At 35.8% G+C, this 12,061-nt stretch overlaps 1 protein-coding gene across 1 annotated transcript in view; it reads left to right on the top strand.

The window, feature by feature from the left end:
- comp.L (cartilage oligomeric matrix protein L homeolog) overlaps nucleotides 1–11,759 on the top strand; it is a 33,649-nt gene extending 21,890 nt beyond the window's left edge. Inside the window, exons 8-19 of the mRNA XM_041562449.1 lie at nucleotides 657–761; nucleotides 1,502–1,609; nucleotides 1,912–2,068; nucleotides 3,550–3,668; nucleotides 4,293–4,345; nucleotides 5,136–5,329; nucleotides 6,524–6,702; nucleotides 7,311–7,359; nucleotides 7,820–8,016; nucleotides 8,811–8,983; nucleotides 10,270–10,409; nucleotides 11,332–11,759. Of these exons, the coding sequence (XP_041418383.1) occupies nucleotides 657–761; nucleotides 1,502–1,609; nucleotides 1,912–2,068; nucleotides 3,550–3,668; nucleotides 4,293–4,345; nucleotides 5,136–5,329; nucleotides 6,524–6,702; nucleotides 7,311–7,359; nucleotides 7,820–8,016; nucleotides 8,811–8,983; nucleotides 10,270–10,409; nucleotides 11,332–11,384 (1,527 nt within the window). The 3' untranslated portion in view covers nucleotides 11,385–11,759. The remainder of the gene's footprint in view (nucleotides 1–656; nucleotides 762–1,501; nucleotides 1,610–1,911; nucleotides 2,069–3,549; nucleotides 3,669–4,292; nucleotides 4,346–5,135; nucleotides 5,330–6,523; nucleotides 6,703–7,310; nucleotides 7,360–7,819; nucleotides 8,017–8,810; nucleotides 8,984–10,269; nucleotides 10,410–11,331) is intronic.
- Nucleotides 11,760–12,061: the final 302 nt, after the last annotated feature.

Below are 12,061 nucleotides of genomic sequence, written 5' to 3'. Positions count from 1 at the left end.
AACTATAATTCAGGAATATATTTATATGGTAGAATGAATTATTTGCAGTCCAAACAATGATTTAGAATTGTAATTTAGAATTAAGAACGACACCATAAAAATCATGACAGTATCACTTTAAAAATATATAGTATAGGGAGCTGTTGTAGTATATTATTGACATTCTTGCAAGCTCCTCCAGCAGTGATACAGCTCTATTAAACACCTCTCCAAATTATGTTAAAATAGAAAAATGAAAAATTATCACCCTAATGTTTCAGTGCCGAGTAAGCATTAGGGGGGGGGTCAGTCTTCTATGTTAATATATAATGCAATAAAGTGAGATTTTTCTTAATTTTTAGAACTGTTGAAGATTCATTTTTGGTAGACATCCAGCAATTAAAAGTAGAACATGATTAATAAGGGGCAATTTTTAAAAATTGGCTTATCCTTCATAATTATTGAGGTGGCACACCCAGAGATATTTGACAGTATTAACTTGTTCTTAATATTGGTGCTAGTGGTCCAGTAAGCCTTGAATATCACCCTAGAGGAATAGATTTACTATTATGTTATCATTCCGGCACAGATATGTTGTTAAGGTATTGGAAGAATCAAGGATTTTTCTTTGTAAAGGAATTGAAAAGAATGTATAATTTCTCTTTCCGTTTGTACAGTGCGCAGTTGGGTGGGCGGGAACTGGATTATTGTGTGCAAAGGACACCGACATTGATGGATTTCCTGATGAAAAGCTGAGGTGTAGTGACGTTAAATGTAAAAAGGTAAGAAAGCAAAGTCTGTCATTACAATCTGACAAATGATTTTGTAAAGAGACAAAAGTAATATTGATACATTGATAATTCTATGTATGGACTATTTCATTCTCTATTAGCTCCATAGTAGGTTGAACCACTTGTCTTAAGTAACAATAAATTTTTTTTCTATAATGATCATAGATTTAATAAAAAAACAATTCAATTTTACAAAGAAAAGAAACGAGAATTTTTTCTGTTGTATTAACATTTTCTTACATAATAGAATTGGTTTGCTGAAAAAATACTTATTGAAACGGCTTTTAAACATTTCTTAATCTGTTTCCCAGCATTTTTCTTACAATTTAACTTGTTTCTTGAAATGATTTTAAGAAAAAGTTCTGTTTATTATGAAGAATGCTGAAGTCAAAAGTTGCCAAAAAAAAGAAATATTTTAAAAAACAAAACAATTCATAAAAAAAGTTGATAAATGTTAATAAGCCTATCTAACAGTTTCATCCGGAAAATAAGGACTGAAACCCCTTAAAGGAAAACTTTACCTTCAGAATGCATACTTAATGAAAAGATCATTTATCATTATAATGAGTGACATATTAAAGAAAAGTACACCCCCAAAATGAATACTTAACCAACATTAGATTTGATACACCTAAAATACAGCATGGGTAGTCACAGAGAGATTTTGTATGACATTTTTAAGCCCAAATCTCCCACACATGTTCAGATATATCATTTTCTGACTGTTTCAGGACAACTGCGTTACAGTCCCCAATTCTGGTCAGGAAGATGCAGACAGAGATGGTATTGGAGATGCTTGTGATGATGATGCGGACGGAGATGGGATTCCTAATATGCAGGTTTGGCTCAATTTGTATATTAAAAAGCCTTCAGTCAAGTTACAATTTAACATTAAAAAATCAGATCTCATTAGCTAACCCAAGGGTTTTGTCTTAGTGAGGGAATGTAGCAGGTGTAACCCATACACACCACCAGATTGAGTGCCTCCAACAAAACAACCCAACACTTTCTTTAATACTAAATTACTAATAACATTAAAAATGAAAATGGGCAACAAACGTCACATGATTCTACACGTTTGTAGTACAGTTCCTGACTGTAAAACATACGGAATGAGTTTCTCTTCTAATTTTTAATACAGGATAACTGTGTTTACGTACCTAATGTGGACCAGAGAAATGTTGACCAGGATGACTTTGGGGATGCTTGCGATAACTGTCGTAATGTTAAGAATGATCAGACGGACACAGACCAGGACGGAAAAGGAGATGTCTGTGACGATGATATGGATGGAGACAGTATGTTAATTTGTGCTTGTAAATGTATAGGAAAGCAATTGTATAGGAACATCAGTTTGTGATATTGTAGATAGAACAATTGCAACATATCTGCAAACAATAGCTGGGAAATATAGAATAATAAAGAGAGCTTTAATTCAAATAAATTCGCCCATCACTAGAGAGAACCATTTGTCACCCAGCACCAAAGGCATTAGATGCCTTCATAAAGCCTATATTTTTGTTTGGCTACTATATCACATTATACATTAAGGGAGTTAATGTTGTGAGGTTTGTGAGGGTTTTTATACCTCGAATGAACTCACAACTCGAATGTTTTTGAGTTTATGAAAAAACTCGAATGGAAAAAACTCTAATTAGTGAATTTGAGGTGAATTTTTTTTGGTGAAAAAAAAAACTGTATTTGCTCGAATCAAGTTTTCGAGCGAAACTCGCAGGAAAAAACCCAAACATCATGAAGGCTACAAACATTTTCAAATGGTTCAAGGGACCTCTGCCACTGGTTTCTACATGATCTTGACAGGTTTTAGCTGAAGTATTTTCTGATTTAAGTTACCTCCATCTTCACGGTATAATACATTTAAAAAAAATTCAGGTTTTTTTATTAACCCGAAAATTTGAGTTTTGACTGAAAAATACCCTCAAAAAAGCAAAACAACTTGACCTTTAATAAATAACCCCCTAAATCTTACTTTTTTTCTCAGGGAATTAGTCCTTCTGTCACAAATCACAAAAATATTTACATTTAAGGCAGTTAAATAGGTGGAACTAAACATCAAATTGCCACAAAAATACACATAATATTTATACTTCCAAAAACATTATTTATATAGAACTCAATTTGTGCCTCACTCATGCACGCCAAAATGTTTGAAGAAAGAATGGTTTGCACCAAAAATGCTGAAATGTGTTTCTGGCAGGGCCGGAACTAGGGGTAGGCAGAGTAGGCACGTGCCTAGGGCGCAAAGCTGGAGGGGAGCCAGGCATGCACCTTCTCTGCCTCTGCTATCCCCTAGTCCGGTCACTGCTCTGGCCAACGTGTGCGTTTGCGCGAGTGCGAAAAATACTAGTGCGCATGCGCACTCGTATTTTTGCGCGCATACGCACTTGTGTCTTTTCGCGCATGCGCACTCGCGTATTGGCCACTTTGCCGGGCCAGGCTGCCTAGGACGCCTGCCCGCGGTTGGCCCGGCACTGGTTTCTGGCCAAATGATTCATAAGGCATCCAAAGGCCTAATGCTTGAGTCCAATTAATGCATTCAAATTAGTTTTCTGACCTTTATTTGAAAAGGTTTGGTGCTGTTTGAACTATATTACTTGCTTTTAGTGAATTAAGTTCTTAAAATGGGAGTTCAATACTTCTGCAAATAAATGTGCTTCTTCCCTACTTTGGATTATTCTTAAAATGGGATCATTTACAAAGCAGAAATTTGGAGTGTTCAGCATTCATCTGATTTTCAATGCTTTTTTTTTTGTTGCAGAAATTAAAAATGCAGTAGATAATTGTAAGAAAGTTCCCAATTTTGACCAGAAAGACTCTGATGGGGATGGTGTAGGAGATGTTTGTGACAGTTGTCCAACAATCAGGAACCCAGACCAAGTAAGGAAAGAGTGTACAAGGCGAGTCATCACAAATGCATTTTAGAATGTTGTCACATAGTGATGCGAAACGTATTGATTTCAAAGGGCGTCAACATTTTATTTATGCGTAACAAACAGTCAATGGGAGTTTTTTCTCATGGCAACTTTTTTGTCTCTGCGACTTTTTTGTCTAAATGCATTAAAAACAATGGGCGTTTTTTTCTTCTGGTGACTTTTTTTTCCAAATACATTAAAGTAATTTGGCCTTTTTATCTTATGGCGACTTTTTTGTCTCTGCCACATTTTTGTCTCTGCAACTTTTTTGTAGTGCCAAATTTTCTGCTGTGAATTCTTGCCGCAGCTTTGCGAAAAAATGTGCAGATGGCATAATGCAGAATTTCGCCTCGAATACGCTGCCGAAAAAAATTGCTCATCATTATTGCACATATGCATCTGTCTAAAATGGGTAAAACTAGCCCCAATTTAGCTTTCTCCTTTGTAAAAGTACCTCATATCCAGAGTACAAATGAATTTATAATTAAAGGTGCCATTTTTTGAGGTATTGAAAAAGTTATAAGCCCTCTCAACACACTCAATAAGGTTAAAACTAATGTATGCATCAAATTCTTACTTATTATTTCAGTCAGATGCTGATGATGATCTAGTTGGTGACCTCTGTGATACCAACCAAGATAGGTAAGGTTAAAAAAATTATAGTAGTTTTAACAATGTTAAAGACCAGAAAATGTTGAGTTAGTTACCTTAAATGCTAAAATGCATTTTCAATGGCCAATATTCTCTGTTTGCTTTCTTATGTACCAGTTACACACATCAGAGATCCATCTTTTCTGCTAGATAAGCTTTTCTATTGGGTTGAGTTGTTAAAGTATATGGATCAAATTGGGAAACGTTCATGAGGGTGCAGATATGGAAATGCTGCATTATATTGACTTCATTGTTTCAAAGTTTTTGGTGTATTGCGCATCTCCGAGTTATTTAGTACATTAACCCAAATAATGGCTCCATGTAAAGTTTACATAACAAACTGATTAAGGGTTTTGTTTTGTGAGCCAAGAAATATACGTTCAAAGAGAAATGATGTGAATGAATACAGTCCATGACACTTGTACAAGTGGGTTTGTTTTTGTCAAAATTATTTTGAACATGTGGGTCTTTAAGAAACATCTTCTTTCTTCTGTTTCCACCTTCTCTTTCATTCTGATGGTTGATTGTCTAATAAAACTATGTGCACCTCCCCAACATATGCATCACCAACCCAGGCTTTTGCATCTTCTCTATTATCCTGTAAATTCCTATTTCAGTGTGCAAAAGCCATAGTGTAGCTATAATGTAAGAGACTACAGGATCTTTTTTTTTTTTTAATTCCATCACCTGCACATATAGACATGTTCAGAGAAGATACAATTATACTACAGAGATGTTTGTGAGCACCTTATGTGAGTTTCTTGTCCTTGTTTATGAATAGTGATGGTGATGGTCACCAAGACACAAGTGACAACTGCCCTTCAGTAATCAACAGTGACCAAGTAGATAGTGACAAGGATGGAGATGGAGACGAGTGTGATGAGGATGATGATAATGATGGTATTCCAGATACTGCCCCCCCTGGGCCTGATAACTGCAGAATTGTACCTAATCCTGACCAGGCTGATTCTGATGGTGAGTTACTAGGGTGGCACTAGGGTTCAGACTTCATACAATGAACACAGGATCTCTAGAATTGTACCTGGTCTGCTTAGAATCACTGAAGAACACAATATGCTCTTGACAAACAAACATATCCTTCATATTACATTTAATACCAATTAACCCCTGCCAGTCTCTTCAGTAAATTTGATGTAATATATTTTTTTATTTATCCAGCGTGAAATTACAACTTTATTTCTTATTTATTTCTCACTACACAAACAAAGATTAGCATGGAAAATGTAATTGATAGGAAACTTCTTTTATTGCCAATCTGACTCATATTTATGGGCCTCTTGAGAAGAAGGTTATAAGACCATGTTTTATTGCAAGAGACTACATTACAACCAGTACATAATGCCCAGAATCAATTGTGACAGTGTAGATGGCACCCTTCAAATCCTTCCCTTTGCTTCACCCTAGGGGCTGGCTAGGGGGAAGGTCAATATTGAAGTTGCAAAGTCTGACAAGAAATCACTTTCACAATTTTACATTTTCTTAAATACAAAGACATTCACCAAGTTATTAGACACTACAAGCAATCAGCAATGGAAACAATACCAAGAGATAGTTTTGATGCAGTTGCGTCATCTTCATAAAGCATTTATTTTATAGAAGCACAGTCTACCAAACATTACAATAAACTCATATAGTTAGGACTCGCCCAGGGCTAGAACAAAGCCACCATCCACCATAGTGCAAAGTTTCTGTTTAATGGCACTTGCTCCCAAACTTCAGTTCAGCTTTGCCTGTGCCATTATAGATCTGATCAGGCCTATGTGCCTATGTAAATGGTATACAGAGTAAATGGTAAAATGGTAAATGGTATACAGAGTAAGAACACTTTGGGAGACCCATGGAGGGTTGGATCCTTTACTAATAGTGAATGCTAATGAACCTTAGCATTCATTGTTTTTATTAAGGCAGGTGGTTAGCGATTAGATTGTTTTGCAGACTGGTTGTTGCACATGGACTTTTATTAAGTCCAATGAATGCATAGATATTAGGCTTTTCTTAACAAGTCTTGGAGATTCCTACCTGAAGTATAGATCTTTAAGCTCTAAATGTTCTACAGTAGCAGCCTTAATCAAATCCTAGTTCTCGTTCACTGTGAGACCCATTAACTTTCTTAAATTGTCCATTCAAATACTGACATCTATTTTTCAGGCAATGGTGTTGGAAATGCTTGTGAAGGGGATTTTGACAAAGATTTAATTGTCGACAAGGTTGACGTTTGTCCAGAAAATGCTGAAATCACTCTGACAGATTTTAGGGCCTACCAGACTGTTGTTTTAGATCCTGAAGGTGATGCCCAAATTGATCCAAACTGGATTGTTTTAAATGAGGTAAGATCACTTGAATCTAACAACATTTTTTTTTTACACAGATACATATTACACCTGTAACTTTTTCATTCCCAAGTGTTCTTATATGCTTTATCTCACACATTTGAAGATATTTATGTCCTAATCAGCCAAGTGGTTCTATGAAATTGGCCTAAAACATTTGTTTCTGCTGTACTGCAAAACGTTTGAACAAAAAGCGTTTTGCTGATATTTTCCTGTTAAAAAGGAACTGAGTGGAGATACTACTGGGGAATGGCTTTTTCTCTTGTCAGGGTTTTAGTTCATAGGTCATGATTATCAAAAGAAATGTCACCATCTGTGCTTTTGGTTAATAATTGCGTATCACCGGCTAATCATAGACCTTCTGGTTAAAAACCGTAGCAGTGGAAAAGCTCCATACTTATGCCATTAACTCAAAGAATCATTATAACAAATAAACTCAGTAGATGTTATGTGTTCTTTGCTTTGATACAGTAAAATAACTATGAACAAAAAGTATCTACAGAGACTATGCCCATATTTCAGGTCCACTACAGATTTCTTTCTATAAAAAGTAGGTCAGTACACAACCATATCTTATACATATCTACTGTATATGTATGTTTCAGGGAATGGAAATTGTACAGACAATGAATAGTGACCCTGGACTTGCTGTGGGTAAGAAATGTCCTGTTTGCTATATTTTGTTGCTGTGTATCTTTAAGAATTATTGTATTATGCACATTCCTGTTTACATAGATGAATTTAAAATACAAATGATTATAAATAATGTTTTTACATTGCAAAGAAGCAACTTTAGGTATATACTGCCATGCAAGAACAGAGCGATATGTTTCCACTGCCATCTTGGCAGTGGAAATTCATGGTTGCAGATGCATTTTTAATGTTAATAGGTTCATCCTGCAGAGATACACAATACAGACTTGTGCTCAACTAGTCATATTCCATTAGGTACTTCACTCATCAGTGCTAGTCCTATCGGGCAATAGTACTGGAGAATGGAAAGTTAGACCACAAAAAAAATCATGTTTGCTGTGGTTTTTTTGTTCTGCTTATGTTTTCCAGCAGAATCTATCCCTTGAGAAATAATATGAGTATACTTCTTTTCTGTATTGAGGTTATACTGCATTCAATGGAGTGGACTTTGAAGGAACATTTCACGTTAACACAGAAACGGATGATGATTACGCTGGGTTTATCTTTGGCTATCAGGACAGTTCTAGCTTCTACGCTGTCATGTGGAAACAGATGGAGCAAACCTATTGGCAGGCCAATCCATTCCGAGCAGTGGCTGAACCTGGGATTCAGCTAAAGGTAACTCAACGATCTAACAACAAGCTCTGCTTTGGTCTCTGGAATATTTTAGAGCAGTTCCTGAAACTGTGCAGCTGCCCTCCCCAAAGCAATGCCCGGAGCAGCTTAAAGGCCAGTTAGGGTAAGATTTTAGGAAACTGTAAGCAAATTAGAGTGATATTTTTGGGTGGATCTCTCTTGTAACTGTGCCTAATGCAGAAGTGATTCCTTAGGTACGTAAGTACTGTATATAACATGGTGACTAAATTTGAATTTAAAAGGCAGGTTTGAAAAAGTCAGACACTGTTTTATGGTTTTGTGGTATAGAAAACCACCTTAAAACAACCTTAAATAGAAATTAAAAAACAAAATCTTAAAAAATGTGATTTATTTATAAAATGGTGCAATGTTGCTGCATTCAACTCATCAAAGAAGGCTGTACTGGCACTAGAGGCAAGTTGTAAGGCAAGTGTATAGATGCAAATTTGCAAATTGTATTCATTAATGAGCCTTATAGCTTTCTTATTGTAATTTTTTATTTTAAAGTAGCATTCATTAAAACATAATATCTTACTTTCCTTTTGTTGAATGTTTAATTATTTTTACTTTGTCTTCACTACTTTCTTCCCATTCCTACCTAACACTACCTCATTCACTGGCTGATAAAAACAGAGTTTCTCTGAAATGTCAGATAGACAAAGGTAGAAAATCAATGCAAATGATATATACCGTGTGAATGGGAATACCTGTTACCATTGCATCTGAATGATTTGTGTTCTATTTAAATAATATGAGATGTTACCTGCATTTGGCAGGCAGTTAAATCAACCACAGGACCAGGGGAACACCTAAGAAATTCGTTGTGGCACACTGGTGATACTGTCAACCAAGTCAAGCTGCTGTGGAAAGATCCCAGGAATGTGGGCTGGAAAGATAAGACCTCATATCGTTGGTTCTTGCAGCACAGACCTTCAGTAGGGTACATTAGGTAAGGAATTTATGGCAGTGTTCACACATTAAGAGAATGACACCCTTTATCCCTTTTACTGCCCTTCAATATATCACTTCCACATAAAGAGTTTATAGTGCCATCACCATAGATTCCATGTTTCTAGTCAGCTCTTTGCTATGTTAACACATGTGCACCATAATGACCTGCACTCATGAAAGAGTCAACCAAAGCCAATGGGATTGTTATTTTACTGTAATTTCAACATTTATTTGCCCTATTAGTCCTTGATTTCCCCTACATACATGCTTTCTTGGTCCATATTGTTTAATTCTACCCAGTTCCAAAAATAATCCAGGGCCTTTTGCTTATACTTGCAGTTTCAGTGTTTTAGGTAACAAAGAACTGACAGATGAGCTAGGATTAAACTCTTGAGGATGCTGGTTGGTAGACTTCACTAAAACATGAAACAAAATTTATATCAAGGAAATTCACAGTTTTCCTTTGCTATTTAATTATGCTTCCCACATGCATAGAAAAAAACTACAGATTTGCTTGCTGCTTAGATGTGATAATACATTACTAATATTATTATTAACACGTATTTATAACCAGCATATTCCCATTCCTGTACAGTAGAAGCATACTCTTAAAAAACATCTACTTGCTTCCAACTTTCCATAATATACTGGCAATTTCAGAGTTGTTTAAAGCAGTTTTGAATTAGAACTATTGTTGTAATGCTTTATTCTAGTAATATTTTTATACTTCATGTGAAGTTTTATTTTGTAAACTAATTCATTGTTGTTGTTCATCTTAAAAATGTATGCACCCCTTGAGGAAATGACTGCCCGAATAAGCAATACACTACCATTGCACGATAAAATTTGGGGTAACTGGGTCTACTATATCACAACTAACAGAGTGGAGAGTGATTCTGCTTAAAACATAACTGTTGCAGAGGTGGGCCACTTGTCTCACCTTTCTCATGTGTGCTCAGTACCACTTTGTGGGGCTCATTTCTTTTTTCTTTTCCTGTTTCTCGTTGCTTAACTTTTTATGATTGTCCTTCTGACAGACTTGTTTTATGTGTATAATGCTATGGCAAGTATTGTGCAATCTTACGCAACCGTGGATAACCAGTTCAATTGGAAATGTCTGTATTTTATTTTTATTTTATTTTTCTTCTGAAAATCAATAAAAAATAAGTTACAAAAAAAATAAAAAATGTATGCACCCCTTTGCCATTCTTTGATGTAAAAAGGCTTACCTACAGTAGTTTCTGCCCATACATGTTTTTCAGAAGAATGGCTTGTGTTTTGCAGGGTGAAATTCTTCGAAGGTCCTGAAATAGTTGCAGATTCGGGAGTTGTCCTGGACACCACAATGAGGGGAGGGCGCTTAGGAGTCTTTTGTTTCTCCCAGGAGAACATAATTTGGTCAAACTTGCGATATCGCTGTAACGGTGAGATATAGGAATTTCTGAAAAACAGTAACAGGTTGTGACCTAGAACTGGTGGGAGCAGAGTCTGTATAATAGGGAGGACTGGGTCAGTGTAATATAACTGGTTGTAGTCCATTTCAATACAACATGCCAAATCAAGTTTAATAACATTTTTCTCTGTTAGTAAACAAATGTAGAAGCGGTACACTACTGCTGTTAAAGAAAAATGGAAGAAAAAGAAAAATGGGAAAGTGGCAAAAACAAACTGAATGAAATTGGAAACAAAGGCGGTGACATGCTCTATGCAGTCTGATACTAGAATTTCTGCATTAAAGGAAAACTATACCCCCAAAATGAACACTTAAGCAACAGATAGTTCATATCATATTAAGTGGCATATTAAAGAATCTTACCAAACTGGAATATATATTCAAGTAAATATTGCCCTTTTACATCTCTTGCCTTGAGCCACCATTTCGTGATGGTCTGTGTGCTGCCTCAGAGATCACCTGACCAGAAATACTTCAACTCTAACTGTAACAGGAAGAAGTGTGGAAGCAAAAGACACAACTCTGTCTGTTAATTGGCTCATGTGACCTAACATGTATGGTTTGTTGGTATGTTTGTGAGTACAGTGAATCCTATGATCCCAGGGGGCGGCCCTTATTTTTTAAAATGGCAATTTTCTATTTATGATTACCCAATGGCACATACTACTAGAAAAGTATATTATTATGATAATGGTTTATTTACATGAAGCAGGATTTTACATATGAGCTGTTTTATGCAATATATTTTTATAGAGACCTACATTGTTTGGGGGTATAGTTTTCCTTTAATGTTATGATTCCCCGAATTGTTATTTGTGTTGTCAATGAAACATTATAATTCTAAGACAATGTCGCTGTCACAGTGTTATTAATACAGTGTTCTTTCCCCACAGATACCATCCCCAATGATTATGAGACATTTAAAGAACAGCTCAAGAAACTTTAATTATCCAACAATCACTTTCAGATTTATACCCAATCTATGATAGTAAACGTGGGTAAATGGTTTTATTTTCATCAGTTGATATCGCATTCCTCCTTCAACAAGATTGCAAGCACCTACACTCAAGGAACCATCAAAGCTAAAAAGGACATTGAATGTGGATAATCTCAGTTCTTTTACGTGGCATGCCACACCCTTTTGGCACACCATATTAAAGGTGCTGACTATTGCAAAGAAGTCTTCAGGTAACGCTCCCTCTTTAGCCTACCATCTGCACATGGAACACATTTTGTTAGATATCTATGGATCAAACTGTTACATCTTAATGAGGCAGAATATTACACCCCTTCCTCGTGAAGGTTTATGAATAGTTACAACCTTCTGTGAAACCTAACATATTTGTGACTTCTATTAATGTCTAGAGGGGAATGTAACTACAAGATTCTAATGCAACAAGGCTGAGTGAGTACATATAAGGGGTCATTCACTTACCACAAATGCAGTGTGCAATTTCAGAATCATTCTTTTACCCACAATAAAGCATTTTACTAATGTAATTGCGGGTGCAAGGGAAGAGATGCACCTGACAAAACTGCAGTATGCATTAAAATGCCCATATCTGTGCTTGCAAACTGAACACAATTGCAAAGAAACTTTTTCATTGATAAGATTTCATAATT

Source organism: Xenopus laevis, chromosome 1L (genome assembly GCF_017654675.1).
Source record: "Xenopus laevis strain J_2021 chromosome 1L, Xenopus_laevis_v10.1, whole genome shotgun sequence".
In the NCBI taxonomy this organism is placed as follows: domain Eukaryota; kingdom Metazoa; phylum Chordata; class Amphibia; order Anura; family Pipidae; genus Xenopus; species Xenopus laevis.
Note: the sequence above shows the minus strand (reverse complement) of the source record. Positions and strands in the feature narration are given on the sequence as shown.